This window comes from Actinia tenebrosa, unplaced genomic scaffold, assembly GCF_029948245.1.
Source record: "Actinia tenebrosa isolate PJP-AT-01 unplaced genomic scaffold, QUT_ActTen_1.0 PGA_scaffold15__27_contigs__length_11533743, whole genome shotgun sequence".
Lineage (NCBI taxonomy): Eukaryota > Metazoa > Cnidaria > Anthozoa > Actiniaria > Actiniidae > Actinia > Actinia tenebrosa.
The window spans coordinates 4,718,846-4,737,187 of NW_028292575.1; the positions used below are offsets into that span (position 1 = coordinate 4,718,846).

At 39.4% G+C, this 18,342-nt stretch overlaps 3 protein-coding genes across 3 annotated transcripts; all 3 read left to right on the forward strand.

Annotated features, from left to right (window-relative positions):
• Window positions 1-45: 45 nt before the first annotated feature.
• Window positions 46-3,395, forward strand: LOC116300652 (uncharacterized). Its single transcript, XM_031709557.2, has one exon. It carries the CDS (start codon window positions 281-283, stop codon window positions 2,921-2,923), a length of 2,643 nt encoding a protein of 880 aa, XP_031565417.2. The 5' UTR covers window positions 46-280; the 3' UTR covers window positions 2,924-3,395.
• A 1,233-nt stretch (window positions 3,396-4,628) lies between these two features.
• LOC116300653 (uncharacterized) lies at window positions 4,629-8,928 on the forward strand. Its single transcript, XM_031709558.2, has 4 exons — window positions 4,629-4,752; window positions 5,050-5,381; window positions 7,360-8,150; window positions 8,586-8,928. The coding sequence occupies exons 2-4, from the start codon at window positions 5,050-5,052 to the stop codon at window positions 8,873-8,875; spliced, it is 1,413 nt and encodes a 470-aa protein (XP_031565418.2). The 5' UTR covers window positions 4,629-4,752; the 3' UTR covers window positions 8,876-8,928.
• A 2,508-nt stretch (window positions 8,929-11,436) lies between these two features.
• LOC116300678 (uncharacterized) lies at window positions 11,437-18,318 on the forward strand. Its single transcript, XM_031709589.2, has 5 exons — window positions 11,437-13,138; window positions 13,838-14,101; window positions 15,103-15,470; window positions 16,025-17,018; window positions 17,618-18,318. The coding sequence occupies exons 1-5, from the start codon at window positions 11,513-11,515 to the stop codon at window positions 18,038-18,040; spliced, it is 3,675 nt and encodes a 1,224-aa protein (XP_031565449.2). The 5' UTR covers window positions 11,437-11,512; the 3' UTR covers window positions 18,041-18,318.
• The last annotated feature ends 24 nt before the right edge of the window (window positions 18,319-18,342 follow it).

Consider the following 18,342-nt stretch of genomic DNA (forward strand, 5'->3'; position numbering starts at 1 on the left):
ATTCAGGAAATCAGAGAAGACAGAGCGAGTTGAAAATAAATTTCTTCCAAGAAATGTAGAAGACTGGCAGAGATAGTTCCTATTGTTGGTGATGATGTCACTGTACTGGGATTGGTTAAACATATCGGGGATTCCCCAGCCGGATTTGCACTACTATTACTTGCACTTTCAAGTTTCAAGATTTAGGATTGTATAAGAGAAAGCTCTTTTTAGCCTTCTATTTCAGTCTGTTTAGCATTTACCCTCAGTATTACAGTGGTACAAACTATATAATCAAAATATGGCAAAAAAGAGTGAAAACGATCCAGCTTTGAATGAATATTTCGAAGCAATGTGCTTTCAAGATGACGAAGAGAAAACTTGGCAAGAATATACAGACTTCTTGGTATCCAAACTTGAAAGTTTAGCCACCTTCTTTCGAAGTCAATCGATTCCCATTGATATTCATGCTACTGGGAGTTCAGTAGAGAAGTTAAGGATCATTTCGCCCGAAGATATAGGCGATATTGATGTCATGGTCTTCTCATTAGCGGAAGAGACGAAAATTCCTGAATCGATTATGGAGTACTCTATTCCTGGTAACCCTGTCTACGTACGACTTCGTGGTAAAGATCACCCTATTCTTCAACACTGCCTGGCGGAAAATTCCAATTACGTCGCTTCTGTAACCCTCATAAACTTCCATCGCAAAGTGTTTGGTGGCTCCGCAAGCTTCTTTAATATTCTCCCTAAGGTTTTTCAAAAGATTCAAGATATTTCGTCTTATGGGGTAGCGTGCAGGATACAGTCAACATCCGGACCTTCTATACAATACGATTTTTCTCAAACCCGCGAAAGCTTGCACGATAATGTGAAGGGAATGAAAAGTTACAGTAATTTTAAGGCTAACGATGAAATAAGTGGTCTTCTCGATTGGATGAGAGTAGCTTTGAATCCTGGAAAACCCTTCACTGAAGAACATTCTGCCACTGTCGATGAAGCGTCAAAATACGTTGAAGAAACTGTGCGGAGAGTAGGCGTAGATCCAAGTATTCAAAACTTCGACAATATATTCCAGGAGTTATCAACGGGACCCAAAACTCGGGAATTTCGAATGAAAATGCAAGAGTTAGATACCAAGAATGCTGAAAAAGAAAATGAGGAACCGGCTAGGGAAACTCGGACAAGCGCGAAGGAAGGTGCAGGAGAAGTAAATGACGATACGGAAAAGAAGCAAAGTCCTGAAACCGGAGAACTGAAGGTTTGTGCAAGTCCATTGCAAGTCGAACTGGCAGAAGGTTTCGAATCAACTTATGACAATGAAAGTGCCACAAGAGAAAGCAATGACGATGTTCAGGAAAATCTCCATCGAAAGGAAGTTTCTGCCACCACTATCCCCAAAGAAACAGAATCCGAACAACATCCTTTTGTTGCAATTGAAAGGGAGCTACAAGAAATAGGAGCCACAGCCGAGGAAGCTGCAAATTCAGCAGTGGAAGGTGAAAATATTGACATGGCGAAAATGACGGAAGAAAAGATCATGAATTACTGCATTGAGAATGTTCTGAGAGTTGGCAACTCCTCCAAATCGCCAGAAGAAATTCAAAAGGAGTATCTTGAGATTGCTGCAGATGAGACAAGACAAAAAGGCGGCTTTGACATCGTGCCAGCATTCCTAGCTAAGGGATGGCCAAGCATGGCACGGGCTTGGATATCACGTGATCGCTTGTGGCCCAATCAGAATGTTATTTCGGACATCCTTGACTATGGATTTCATCTTGTGGCGAAGACTCCCAGTGAGAGTGAAAGACCAGACCTTGATTTTCGCTTGTCTTTTTCACATGCTGAATTCGTCTTGAGTAAAGAACTGAATGATATCCAACGCCAGTGCTACAGATGCTTCAAGTCCTATCACTTGACCATCATCCGAGACAGAAAACCCAAGATTGTTGCTACCTACTACCTGAAAACCATACTATTTTGGGCTGTCGAAGAAACTGGGATGGAATTCTGGAATAGCGAGAATCGTGGCTCCTGTGTCATGATGCTCCTTGGAAAACTTCTTAAAGCGTTGCAAACTAGATATCTTTCGCATTTCTTTATTCCAGAATTCAACCTCTTGGAAGAAGTTGCCAAGGAGTTTCCAGAAGAGATGGAGTGTCTTGCGGAGGAAGTCAGAAAAGTTTGTGAAGACCCTATGAGTTATCCAAACGCTTCACCGAAAGAGGATCAAGGTAATAAACCTACCGCCAGGCTTAAACCAATGTCAGATCCATCAGGTGAAGAGATCGAGTCCTGTTTGACAACAGCAACATCAAGTCGACCGATGAATGCAAACTTGCCACCTCAAGAAGACGTCTCCACGAAAAATCCATTATCAATTACACTTGGGAAAACTAATGATCTTGATAGTAAAAGTAGTGCAACAGCTCCATATTTTCTCAGGTTTAAAGATTTTCAAGCTCTCTATCGCCAAGTTTACAGAGAAATGCTAGAGTTGGCTCTTACAGAGGAGGCTGTTGATGCAAGAGATCCAACCACCAAATCCATTGTGACTAACATGCGAAAGGTGATGGAAAAAATGGAAAATGATCCCGAAAAAGAAATGGAAGTAGTGTTAGAACGTTGCCTGGCAAATGAATACTCTGCATTAGTCTTCCATCCCGGGCCCACCCCAAGAGATAGGATTCTTTCCCTCTTAAAGGGGCAGTGTGAAATGTTTGCCTATGTCGTACGTCAAGAAGATCTGGCCCTCGGGAACGAGCACGTTATCGTCAACAGGATACTTAATTCATCAAGCGATGGCAGCTCTGATCCGTTTGATTTGAGTGTGATGTATCCAGAAACCAGTAGTGCATTGGCAAACATCTTCGATGTGGTTGCTGCTCAGTTTCAGCCAATAAAGAAAAGTGAAGACATCGATGACGACATTCCTCTGGATTAATGACGCACGTCATAATGATGGAGACATTGCGATTGTTGTTAATGATGATGATTATGAGAAAGTTTTTTGTTGGTGATGATCAAATAGAAGAAAAGTGACATCTTTGATGATGATGAATGATGATGATGATGATGAACGGATACATCGTTAAAGATGATAATGGTAATTACGGTGAATGAAGAATGATGATGAATACATCGATGATGTTTATGATGAATGATGATGATTTAACACATCGATGATGGTGATGATTGAACATACATTGTGATGATGATGATGATGATTGAACATACATTGTGATGATGATGATGAAAAATGATAATCATACGTAGACTCTTCCAAAGTCTCTCGCTCGTCCGTTCCGTCTCCACGCTTAGAGACTGTAACGGTACAATGACCGAAAGGACTTATGGGTCCCAAAAACTTGGACCCAGCGTGCTTTGGGAACTAAAATACTCGTCCACAGTCTCTCTAGTTTCAATATTTTCAAGATGGCGGCCAAAACGAGAGAGACTGTGGACGAGTATTTTAGTTCCCAAAGCACGCTGGGTCCAAGTTTTTGGGACCCATAAGTCCTTTCGGTCATTGTACCGTTACAGTCTGTAAGCGTGGAGACGGAACGAACGAGCGAGAGACTGTGGAAGAGTCTAAATCATACGTGGCATACAGTTGTTGATCAGTGAAGTAAAGCATGAGTGACGTCATTGATGATGCATGTGACATTAGAAAATTATGCGATGATGATTAATGGTCGTATGTAAATGACAAGACGATGAAGAACATAAAAACGTCTGTCGTATATTAATTAGATATTATTAGATATATGAGATGATATAATTATAAGACAATAAAAACTTAATATGGATGATGATGATAATAGTAGTGATAATGCAATGTAATACCATATAAAATAATACATTTAACATTAAAATGTTCTATTGAAATAAGTGTCATCATGAAAAATAGAGAATACTAGAGTGCAACCCCTTAGTTCGTAAAAATGCAGTCCTAAATCTATATCATATTATGCACTATGTAACTAGTATAAAATGGTGTAATGTCTATGGTTTACTATAAACCCCTTGCATCAAATCCAAGAGTAGTTTCATTTGGAGGACAAAACAGTCCAGGATTTTATTTCTCATGAGAGTAAACTTCCATTGACTTTTCCTCCAAATTGAACTGCTGGAAAAATTGACAGTGGAAAGGATCTACATCGCTATAGAATCTCCTGTCATGGCTGCCATCACGTGATGGTGCAAAGCTTATGAAAATTGTTTTTATACGACATGATATTCAGCACGGATATTGCCTTCATCTAACTTAACAAAACACCATCCAGTGAACCACTATTTGTACAGCACAACACCTTTATAGCTGTCTAATCACACCTAGAATCGTAGAGCACGAAAAGACAGGCAGGAGATCAATCTACATTCGACAAGGTAGTAAGCCTTCCCATACCACAGGTAACCCGGTATGAATTTTTTATGACGTCCTTTTAAAACAAACTCTTTGAGGTTTCATATCTCGATATTGGCCAAAAACAAGGGCAAACCTAAATCTGAAAAGACTTTGCTGATTAGGGCATATCTTTTTTCTCCATAACTTTAATATAGTAAATAAATATGTTATCTTTAAAGCAATTATATGTTTACTGAGCGTCTTTCCCTTCAGACAGTGCAGGTTAACGGATTTATAAAGCTATACAAACAGATCCGCTGTCGTGGCACAGAGTATGATACTATATATTCTTGTTCTTTTGACTTTACATTAGCGTTTTATTGGTTCGGAGGCGAATCTTGCTGAATTCAACGTTAAAGCAAAAGGTAGAATCTTATTCGAAAAAGACCAATATTTTCACCTTAATTTCATCCCCTCTGAATTTAGGGACAATTTTAAAAGTGAAAAAGAATGTTAAAAAATCTCTATGTAGTAGATATATAAACGAAGCAATTTATTTATTTATTTATTTATTTTTTATTTTTTTGGTGAGGGGGTTCGCAAAAGATAAAGTGAAATGCAGCTAAGATCAGAGAAACGGCGTCTAGTAGTCGTGTCTGTCGTTTGGGACGAGAAAACGTAATGCATCAAAATCTATTATCCTTTTTTCTCCCAACTCCTAGATGATCCGGGTTCTGATCGCAGTGCTCGTTGTTATAAGTCTCCCTCGAAGTGAATGCACAGTCAAGCGAACTAAGGTACTTATCCTTGGGTCTGGAGTTTCAGGGATTACTGCAGCTAAAACACTACTCGAGAATGGAGTTGAAGATTTTCTCATCCTCGAGGCCCAAAGCCACATCGGTGGAAGATTCAAACAGGTTGATTTTCAAGGTTTCAAGCTCGAAGAAGGGGCGAACTGGATCCACCATGTTGATGAAGAGAATCCACTGTGGAAGCTGAAGAAGAAGTACCGGTTGAAAGGGAAATATACCAACTATGAAGACACGGTGATCAGGTAAGCTCCCAAGAGAGGAGGCGGTCCATTTTCGTGTCTTGTTGTAGAGTATACTACTGGGTTTCGTGCCATGATCAAGGGCGGATCCAGCCAAAATTTAAGGGGGGGGGGGTGATTAAGTTTAGGGGGGGGCTAATTGAGTTTCTTCCGTCAACACAAAGGAAAACAATATAAAAAAGCATCGTTTTTTTCTGCTGAAGGGGGGACTTCAGCCGCCCTTTGCCGCCCCCCCCTGTATCCGCCCTTGATGATTTGCTGATGAACATAATTTAATGATAGATTGATAAAGGCAATGATAATATTTTGTATGGTTTTAATGAAGAAGATGTATGATGATGATATTAATTGAGGATGACTGTTAGGTGATCATGATCATCATAGCTAGTGGTGATAATGAAGGTGATGATAATGAAAATGAATATGAATGATGATGATGGTGATTAGGATGTCGATGATGATGATGGTGATAGTCATGATGATGATGGTGATAGTCATGATGATGATGATAATCATGATGATGATGGTGATAGTCATGATGATGATGATGATGATAATCATGATGATGATGATGATAATCATGATGATGATGATGATAATCATGATGATGATGATGATATTCATGATGATGATGATGATAATCATGATGATGATGATGATAATCATGATGATGATGATGATGTCGATGATGATGATGGTGATAGTCATGATGATGATGGTGATAATCATGATGATGATGATGATAATCATGATGATGATGGTGATAGTCATGATGATGATGGTGATAGTCATGATGATGATGGTGATAGTCATGATGATGATGGTGATAATCATGATGATGATGATGATGTCGATGATGATGATGGTGATAGTCATGATGATGGTGATAATCATGATGATGATGATGATAATCATGATGATGATGGTGATAGTCATGATGATGATGATGATAATCATGATGATGATGGTGATAATCATGATGATGATGATGATAATCATGATGATGATGGTGATAATCATGATGATGATGATGATAGTCATGATGATGATGATGATAATCATGATGATGATGGTGATAATCATGATGATGATGGTGATAGTCATGATGATGATGGTGATAGTCATGATGATGATGATGATGATGATGATGGTGATAATCATGATGATGATGGTGATAGTCATGATGATGATGGTGATAATCATCATGATGATGATGATAATCATGATGATGATGATGATAGTCATGATGATGATGATGATAATCATGATGATGATGATGATGTCGATGATGATGATGGTGATAGTCATGATGATGATGGTGATAATCATGATGATGATGATGATAATCATGATGATGATGGTGATAGTCATGATGATGATGGTGATAGTCATGATGGTGATAGTCATGATGGTGATAGTCATGATGATGATGGTGATAATCATGATGATGATGATGATGTCGATGATGATGATGGTGATAGTCATGATGATGGTGATAATCATGATGATGATGATGATAATCATGATGATGATGGTGATAGTCATGATGATGATGATGATAATCATGATGATGATGGTGATAATCATGATGATGATGATGATAATCATGATGATGATGGTGATAATCATGATGATGATGGTGATAGTCATGATGATGATGATGATGATAATCATGATGATGATGGTGATAGTCATGATGATGATGATGATAGTCATGATGATGATGGTGATAGTCATGATGATGATGATGATAATCATGATGATGATGATGATAATACATGATGATGATGATGATAATCATGATGATGATGATGATAATCATGATGATGATGGTGATAGTCATGATGATGATGATGATGATGATGATGGTGATGATGATGGTGATAGTCATGATGATGATGATGATAATCATGATGATGATGATGATAATCATGATGATGAGGATGATCTTTAATAACCTTACTGATGATAATTTCATTAGGGATGAAAAAGGAAAACATATTCCATACCCAGAAATCCAAGCTCGTTTTGATCAAGCACTGAATCAAGCAATAGAACTCCAGAACCAACGACAAGCAGAGGGCAGACCCGATGTGCCCTTGAGTTTAGGGCTCAGCATGAAGGGATGGGTGCCAAAAAAGCCATCCGAAAAGGTAGTAGAATATCGTGAGATCGATTTTGAATACACCGAGAAGCCAGAGATGAATTCTCTTGCTCAAATCGAGTCCCGAGGAACCGACTTTTTTGTGGTGGACCCGCGAGGCTACGGCCATATTTGGAAAGAAACAGTGAAGCCCTTCGAAGAGAGAATCAAACTGAATACCGTAGTGAAAAAGATCTTATACTATAACACCGGAGTTCGCTTAGAAACAGCAGACGGCAATATCTACGTGGCTGACTTTGCTATATGCACTTTCAGCACAAGTGTCTTAAAAACCAATTTGGTCCAATTCTCCCCGGCTCTACCCCAGTGGAAAGTAGAGGCATTCCACAAGGTCCCTATGGGAGTCTACACCAAAATATTCATCAAGTTCCCGCGCAAATTTTGGGACAGCCACGAGTTCATCTTGTACGCGCACCGCAGGCGTGGGTATTATCCCGTATGGATGGACCTCGAAGTGCCCGGTATTGCCCCGAGGTCGGGTATTCTCCACGTAACTGTAACGAGCGAAGTTGGACGTCGAGTGGAGAGTCAGAAGGAGAGCGAAACACTAGCTGAAATAATGACTGAGCTTCGTAAGGTGTATGGACCCAATATTCCTGAAGCACAAGGTTTGTTGCTGTGAACAGTCTATGAAGAAGATTGCTAGTGTGTAGGGGAGGGGCGGGGCAGGGCAGTTGAAAGTACGCTTTCCACATACCGGGTTACAGGGCACGCCAAAAAACGCGGTTCGCAGAATTTCCAGAAATATGCCAAAAAATAGTGGAAACAATTAAAGTTAATTGTCGCTATACCATTAATTAAGGATCAATGTGAATGATGTTTCTACTTAATTCAAATAATTCACAAAGTTTTGTGGTATTTAAGTGAATTGATGGGGTTGAAAGCATTTTAAAGAGAGTCAAAAGACAAAAACATGGCGGCCATCTTGGTGCCGTTAACAATGGATGCTAGTGAGAAATATTTTGTTAAATGGCACCAACATGCATGCCATGACTTAACGCACATTCGAAGAATTTTAACTCAATATTTTTATGGCTTTCCAGGGATTTTCTACAGCAAATGGTCGCAGAATCCATACACCCAAGGTTCGTACCCAAACGCAGTGTCTGGCACTACCGCGGATGATTTCCACAACCTCCAAGGAAACTTGAAGCGGCTTTACTTTGCCGGCGACGCGGTGCTAGAGACATGGGTCGGATACGCGCAGGGTGCTTATCTCTCTGGCGAGAAAACGGCTAAGGCAGTACTCAGGTGTATGAAAAGAAATTGCCCCCATTTTTACCCCAAAAAGACCATCATCCAAAGCGTTTTTATTAACCAAAAGAGAGTGTAATCTAACATGATTAAGAGGTAACATCTCAGTAAACATTACGCAACAGAACAAAATGTAGTCTTTTGCTTTGATACCAAAAACACCTGCGTACAAAACAGGAAATAAGTCCTAACCCTAATGACGTTTCATACCTAAATAAACTTAAAACGCCTTTGAGTCTAAAAACTTGCTCATGATTACAGACTGCTGGGGCATGCAGCTTTTTCATTTCCGACTATTTTTCAACTTTTTTAAAAACCATCCTAATCGAATTAAGGAGGCTCGAAACGGTATTTCTTGAGCGCGCGCGCTCTATAAATTTTTAATATTCAAACCGAAAAAAATCAAAAACTCTGTGGTGGAATTTCTTCAAATTTTGAATATGGCTTTAGTTTATGTTTTCGAAAACTTAAGGAAAAATTTAAAAAATTCTGTAAGAGGGAACTATTCCAAACAAATGTTATTGATTTTTACGAATTTCCTATTACAGAATTTTTTTCTTTTTTTGCCAAAAAGAAGATTACGATACAAACTTTCAATATTCCGGTTTTTAAAAAAATTCAGCATTTGGTTCCTGAGTTATGTTTTTGATGGCATACCAAGGGGTCTGGTGTTGTCATAGCAACGTTTTGCATCATTTTTTTCATGTCCATTGTGATCTTTGGTTTATGGTCTTTGGCTTTCCTGGTTTACTTGCTGTCATATTATAGCCATATTGATTTTTTTTAGTTCATAATTGTAAGTGTATGTGAAGGCACAAAACACTTTCCAGCCTCCTTAAAGTATCTTATTTTCGTATAGAAAATGTAAGCGATTTTTCTCAGCTGATATTTGACTTGTTATTTTAAAAAAACGTCGAAATTATGTTTTAAAAAAAATCTTGAACAAAAAAAGTTAAGTAGATAGTAGTTTCGGGTCACCCATCCAGATACTAACTTCGCTCAACCGGACTTGACTCAGGGTCATTGAATCCCAAGTTTTTTCCCACTGGGCCACGGTTTCAGGTCAATCAGCATAACAATAGCCGTGAAAACAATTCACCAAATAGACTAGACTTTTTAGCAATATCTTTTCAACCGATTCCGTGCGTGGCAGAGATGCAAGGGATTAGCCGATATGGTCTGGGGGCCGGCTGGTCTCTCCCCTGATGCTTCGGCTAGAACATTTTCTTGCGTAATTGGTACACCCAAGGGCAGAAGGATTTAATCGCCGTCAGGTCCGAAGTCCATACGACGCCCCAGCTCTGCGGATGTCTCGGGGGTATGGCACAGTGGAATCGATTTTTTCTTTCTTTTTTTTTTTTTTTTTTTTTTGAATTTCGGTCGGTCTGCTCGAACCCCATCGTATCCAGATAAGATTTTTTTTCGAAATGCATATTGTTCTCAATTCCATTTTTCTTTATATTCAGCATTAAATGAATTGCTGAGCAATTTTATTGATCGCAAAAATCGAGTGTATTTTCCTGAATTGAAATGCTGCCTGGAAACAGGCTACTGACAAGAGCTTTTACTCCACTTGCTTTTAATTCTCGGTATTTTCTCTCTCTACAGCTATTTCAAAAAAGGTTGAATACATACTGAATAGTGCATTGCAAGACCGAAGTCCATTGTGGGTCATAGTGCCATTGTCTAAAGTAGGATTAACATCTGAAACAATAAACTAACTACATGTAGTGAGTTAATTGCTGTATATTTACTTTAATTTCAAATTAATAAGACCCACGGCCGTTTGATTTTGGAATGCATTATCCATGTCAATGCAGTATTCAACCTTTTTTGAAATAACTGTACATATATGGCTATAATTTTCTGTTTATATGATGGTATGCGACTATTGCATGTCGACCCAAAGAGTCCACTATTTCTCGGACCCTGCGCACAACTAAGCACCCTCGTTTCTGTCCATGCCTCTTAATCGAGAAAAACACCGGGTGCTCTAAAAACTACCGGGCATCTATTCCATTCCCGGCAGGTAATCATCACGAGCAATTTTCACTTCGTAAGTAAAGTCGTTCGTATTCTGAGCCGAGGAAAGACAGCAAGAGAAGGATAAGAATGCATTGTAGGTCAATGTTGTATAAACAACCATGATTAAATGGATATGAAATGTCTTAAAAGTGCACTAAAATAGATTGAGGTTGTTGTGTTCGTTCTGCACGTTTCCACGGTCCGTCAATCCTATCTATAGTTTACCTCACACTCGCGAACAGACTATTTAGTGACATATTAGTGTTTGTATTGACAGTCCAGTGTGCATACAATCCTTAACCTTCTTTTGTCTAAATATCTTCTCTCTTCTTGCCAAACGGTGTTGGCATATCACTGGAGTCTTGAAAAATGATTCTTAAGAGCATTTTATAGCATTAAAATATTTTCATTTTCGAGTTCCGAAGAACCCGTGATGATCAAAGTGCTACATAATCGCATAATACCCAGGTCACGATTCTTCCATACACGTTTTTCTTAAATGATTTCGTTCTCCATGGCACGTGCCTGACTAGTGCGTTCCACCTCTCATCAACGTGACTTACAGTAACACGTAACGCAATGAGAGTCTTATTACTATCAAATTACTATGTCAAAGCTTCTAGCATTTACTTAACACGACTGTCGGTCTTAGGTTTGAGCTTTACATAGGTTCATCAACAAGACTCCAGTAATGATTAAGCTTGCCAACTTTTGTGTTTTGACCAATGCAATTTGGAATTCTTGCGTTGCTTTTGAAATTCAAGTGTCGCAGACTGAAGGCCAAGATGTCGTGTCTTGCTTTGACCGTGATTCTAAATCTAAATGTAAAACTTTACAATTTGCTTTACGAGGATTAGACACAGCGTACCTTCACAATGACATCGAGTTGAAGATCTTGATGATGGAAGATTTGTACCTGATGAATCAACGTGTTACCATCCTACAGCCAAGACCAGGAATAAGTATTTCAATAGAAGGTAAATGCAAAGGTTGTCGTATCATGTCTTTTCAATGTACAGATCCTTCGGCCGGCATCACTGTTGGAGACCAATTCGCTCAAAGAATGGCTCAGAATGTTCAGTTTGTTAATGTGGAGTTCCGAAACTGTGGACCAGTGCTCGCATCTGCTGTGATGATTTGGAACTCTCTGAACATCTCGTTCTATGATTGCTCCTTTGTAAATAATTATCAAGCCGCGATCAATGGGATGGATAGTAGTGTAATGATCCGAAGGTGTACCTTTACTAATAATACTTGTAATAGGAATGTTTTGAACGAAACTTCTGGAACGCCACCGTTTACTCCAGGACACGTGTCCCAGTCTGCAGGAACAGGGTTCATGTTTAATAACTCTACCAATTTGGCCGTGATTATAAAGGATTCTTACTTCTATAACAATTCGGCAGTAGTTCATAATGATACTTACTATGTCTCCCCTGCTTCAAATGTGTCCAACTTCGGCGAAGGCGGGGGCGCTATATCAATAGTCTTTTTCAATACGACCAAAAACTGTACAGCGACTCTTGATAATCTTACGTTGTCTGGAAACTCAGCTTCTTATGGTGGAGGTATTTACCTGATCGAATCTGGTACCTCCACTGGGAATGCGTTGTTTTTTAGTCGGAGTGTCATAAGTAACAACATCGCAGGACAAGCAGGGGGAGGTATTTGTACTTCTCAATGGGATGAGTCAAGGAATTCTTTCATACTGATCGAGAACTGCACGATTGAAGGGAACATCGCCCCTCGAGGCGGAGGCTTGAATGCATTCTTCATGAGTATTGAGGGGCTTTTGGACTCGAAACTGAGACTAAAACAGTTAAATGTGCGGAGGAATTCAGCTCAGTCAGCACCGGCCATCCGCTGCACTTCATCATTACCATACGGTGATGTCCCAGGTAGTGTCATAGAACTGATCGACTGTGTAATCTCAGAGCACATCAGTGGCTCACACAACATTCACTCATACCTTGCCCCTATCACAGTACAGCGGTTTAAAATCAGTGTGTTGGGAGTAAATGAAATCAAACATAACCATGGAGCAGGAGGGATGGTTATCGAACACGGAATACTTCACGTGCAAGGGACCCTGAACTTTACGGGCAATACAGGATCGTCAGGGGGAGGGTTGAGGATTTGGTCCAGCCAGATAAAACTCTATCCAAACAGTGAATTGATATTTGCTGACAACCACGTGTCGTCTAATGGAGGTGCATTAAGCGTGCAGTTATTCCCCATCTACGAGGTGATACACATGTATAACACGGACTGCTTTTTGACATACTCCGAGAGTTTCACGCCTCCCTCCAAATGGAAGGTACGTTGCACAGTAACCAAGTATTTAAGATAAGAATTATGTTTCTTCAAGTTAACAAATAGACATCAGTTTTTTATGTGTCTGTCCTTTTATTGACAATAAATTGCGTCATCACATTGTCAAAGTAACGCCTCGTGGATCCGCATACAACAGTTTTTTCTCAGAAACAACAAGAATCCAAAATGAAATCGTGGTCTCCTTTTATTAAAAGGGTTAGTCTGTGACAACAACTTTTAAGTTCACCCAGGGAGATTGAAATACGGAATTGTTATGTTTAGGAAAAAGAGTAGATCTTCAAAATTATTAACAAAATAAAAGGAAATCCGGTTTTCGCACGATATCATGAATTACTGATCAACACCTTGGCTGTTTAATCTGTCTCGCGGCCTACGGATTCGGCAGAAATTACAGCATTGATAATTTACGATATCATACTCGTGCTCAACCTCAACCAATAATAGACCTCTTTACCTTGGTTGTAATATTTCCCCATTACAAACCACGTGTCATTCTCTTGAGTATCTTTTCTTTATTTAACGGTTACACACAAGCGATCGCGAAGACACATGAATATGGATACGACTCAAACAAAGAATCTTATTCTCAAGGGAATGACACGTGGTCTAAAGTGGGAAAAAACATTACATGCACCCAAAGTAGAGGTCTATTGTTTATGGCAACTGTTCTTCTCACATTCAGACCAAGGTGGTGTTCGCTAGAAACAGCGCCAAGCTGAAAGGAGCAGCCATCTTCGTGACCTCTTTATCGTCTTGCCTCTGGGACGAGGAATATCCTCATTACAGCTTCAACAGGTCTCTACGCTGGGTCAACACCACCTTCATTTATGAGGACAATTACATGAAAGTTGATAGTGAAAAGCGCAGACTGTATGGCCCGGAATATGATATCGCTACAGATACTGCTATGATAGAGCATAAGCACCCTGAGAACGCAAATATGGAGGTAGAAAAAGGATGATTTTTGTTTATTACAGTGAAACAGTACGTTCTTTCTCCGTGACGTTGCGACATTGCGTTACAGTATTGGAATGTTGATTATTTTTCAGTTCTCCTGTGCAACTTTGATTATCAACAATGGAGCAACTTTGCTCGCGATTGTTGAACAGAGGAACCGACCAATCAATATTACATATTTGTTATTGTAACGCAATGTTGCAACCTTACGGGAAAAGGAACATCCTCTTTCACTGCAATTTTTTTTGGATTTCGTATTTCAGCTGTACCTGTTTTGTAATATTGGCTATCTTGAGAATAACGTCGCATTATATTACCCCACATTAAAACGAGCAGTTGTGTGAAAATGAATCCTAGAAATCAAAAGAGTACCGCGATGTTACTAAGAAGCTGAAGTTTCATTTCATGATGTAGGATACAGGAAAAATTGCATGAGATATATTATATAGATTTGAATCAATCAATCAATCAATCAATCAATCAATCAATCAATCAATCAATCAATCAATCAATCAATAGTTTATTTAGTCACGTATCGTCCAAGATCTAGCCTGCGTCACATCCGGAATTTTCTTTGTAATTAAATACCGTGGTATTTACTAAGAAAATTCCGGATGTGACGCAGGCTATCAAGAGCTTATAAAGCGCGTTCAAAATACGAACGTGTAAAAAACGTGTAAATACATTAAAAACTATATTACGCTATGTATTAAGTATATAAATTAAGGAGCTAATATCTAAATAAGGATTCTATACTATTGAAGAAATAATTACTATATATAATTACTATATGCTTTTATTAAAATAAAAATAGAATAAATTGGTTAGATAATACGTAACCTCCCAACGAAGCTGAGCGCTCCTTTTGGTCAGTATCAATGTGAAACATCACTATTTATTGAACATCCATTCTATGTGAAATACTGACCTTATAAGTATAAGCAATTTTACCAATTAAAATAGTTGTTTTTTGCTGTTGAAATTTTGCAGCTTTTCCCAGGAGAAAACGTAAAGCTTCATCTTCAGGGTCGAGACGAACTCGGTCACATAGTCTACACCATCGCAAATGTACTAATGACAAGCAACATTAGTAACCACACGTATAATCTTATGGTACCTAATACCTTGAAAGTGCTGGATTCATCCACTAACAACACGCTGGGGTTCAAGTACTACGCCCGTGGATCGCGGGCCTACCAGGACATGATTGGCAGCTCTTATAAGATAAGTGTGACGGGTGTTTACTCATCCATCGACTTTAATTATTCTTTCAACTTGAAGGCTGTTGGTTGTTCCCCGGGATATATCTTCAAACATACGATTTGTGTCTGTGATACAAGTATTCCTGGAGTCTTAAGGTGAGTCACTCGCATCTGTTGCCTAGGTTACGTAGTTGTTTCCTAGGTTACGTAGTTGTTGCTATGGTTGATATTGGGTGCCTGTGGCAGCCCTGTCTAAACATGGAGAGATAACTAGCTAAAACCTAGTGTGAGCTGCGTCGGTGTTTCTAATGAAACTGTAATGATAAAAAGTTAAATTATACACCGTGAAAAGATGAAAAAACTTACTAACGTTTCGGACGCTAGTCCTTCGTCTGAGTAAAAGAAGAAAAACTAAAAATGGGTTGCGTTTTTCTGTCTGTCTCTTGTGTCAATCGCTTTATGATCTACGATTATCAATAGACCTCCTTACCTTGGGCGTAGCGTCTTTTTATTTCCGGTCATGTGTCGTTCTCTTGAAAATACATCGATTTCTTGTATCAATATTCATGTGTCTTCTCATGCGCAACCGTTAAACAAAGAAATGTTACTCCAGAGAAGGGGAAAACATTACGCCCAAGGTTAAGAGGGCTACTAGTTTTATTTTTACATATTCTTGTCTCAAAGTGCACCATCGTCGCATTATTTTCTAGGTGTGATGGTGAGCGCACCGTATATCTTAAAGAAGGTTTCTGGGCTGGCCTCTCTGTTGACAACCAACTTATCACCTATAACTGTCCATCCAAATACTGCCACTGCAAGCGAGATAATAATCCCGATACCACTTCAGGATGTATCTTAGACACCAAAAACTTCACAGCACAGTGCGCAGAGGGACGGGAGGGGATCCTCTGCGGTAAATGCTCCAAGGGACTGAGCGTTGGATTAAGAATGTACGAGTGTTTGGACTGTCGAGACGGTGGATGGATTCTAGGCGTGGTCTTTGTCATCGTGGTTTCTCTCTGCGTACTTGTCATATATTTGAATCCTAGCATGTCCAAGGACCTTCGTGGGCCCTTGTTCTTCTTCCAGATGCTTCCATTCATTTTTAAACCTGCTGACGAGGTAGGCAAGATAGTGAAATTATTCGCCAATATTTTTGAGTTTGGTGGTCCTTTTGTGTATGTATGGAACACATGCATCGCTAATGGCATCACGAACATCTTTGCACTGGCGGTTGGTTACATGATGCCCCTTACTACCCTCCTGATATTCCTGGTTGCGTACGTCTTGAGCACGAAGCGAGTCATACGAACCAAGCTGCGCAAGACTTCCAACCTCAAATCCTTCTGGCTCTTAATCCTCTTCATGTATAAATACCTAGTAGAAATCACGTTACTGATCCTGCACTGCCCCATCATCGACGGCAAAATGAGGTTTTTCTACGACGGGAATATCGAGTGCTTCCACGGAGAACATCTGTTCATGGCAGTGATTGCATTACTAGTACTCGTCACTTTAGTTATTGCACCTCCTGTCGTCATTATGCTTCTTACTAAGGGTTACTGGAAGGTCGATCCTCAGTATCTCAGTACGTTAACCGAGGGGCTTCGTGATCACTGTCGCTGGTGGTGGGCGGTGGATTTTGCGCGCCGTATTCTGATCGTGGGGACCTTCGTGTTTATTCCTGACTGGAAAACCAAACAGGTAAAGTCATAAGTTGACATTCATTACAAAAAATCACTAAATAGTTGTTTATTTTTTGTGATTAAAAACGACAAGAAGGCACAGTAATGTACGACGCGTTAAACGGATAAGATTTTAAAGTTGTTGCGCACGACATTTATTCTTACCTTGCTTGTCGGTGATACCGCCATTAAATCTGCATAAAATACAGGCCGTAGTGGCTCAACTGTAAGTTATTGTAATGCTTCATGAGATCGAGCTTTCTGCTTATCGTAAGCCTGAATAAAACGTCGCAAAGATAAGCAAGCACACGTACATCTTAGGAAAGATTTTTCTTGTATGTTTTCTTGAAAAACTACGTCATAGAGCGTGAGTTAACTGGTCATCCAATCACCTTCGTGATCACGGCACGGTACGACAATAGTCGCACGGCATCTACTCCTAGAATAATAATAAATAAATAATAATAATAATACGTAATGATAATAATAATGAAATAATAATAATAATATAATTATTATAATAATTATGATAATAATAATAATAATAATAATAATTTTTAAGAAATGTCCCTCTGAAGATGAGAAAATGTTATTGAAATCATGTTTTCTTTCTTCTAGATATGGATGATGATCATGTCTATCTTCGTATTCGCGATCCATTCCAACGTGCAGCCTTACAAGCGCATACTTACCAACGTCACAGAATCCATCTACCTATTTGTACTATGCATCTTAGCCATCATTCAAATCATGGATGATCAAGAAAGCAAAGATAATGTCTCGGGAACCCTTCTTGTCATAGCAACCATTCATTCGTCCATGGTCTGCGCAATCAAGTTCTGGCGGTTTTGCAAGAAAACGTGCCACTGCGCATGCCCGAGAAAAGCTAGAGTTCCTCAGTATGGTTCATTTAATGATCACTCTGGATCAACCAGCACAAGCATTGAATCTGAAGTGCGCACCAAGCAAAATCTGTTTGACTCGATCTTTGCATCATCGGAGGATACCAGTAATAATAATGATTCTAGTGGAAGGTTCTAGGTAACTCAGAAAAGCTCTATCCCAGGCTCTTTTCGTCTAAGCTGGATGAGAAGAGCGTGGTGCCGAGCTTTTAGCAATGGTGACTCTTAAAACTCCAGTGTATGTGGACTTAGCCTCAAATCCAAGAGTTGTTTGTTTTGTTTTTCTAATTTCTGCTTTTGTTACCGACCTCAGAAGTGAGTAAGTTAGTCTAAGCCGCTTACACTGGAGGTTTAAGAGTAGTCAATAGCAAGGAGAGTCTTGACGATAAAATCTAGTAATAAAAATATAGACTTCAAGATCGTGTTTTATTTCACGCGTGT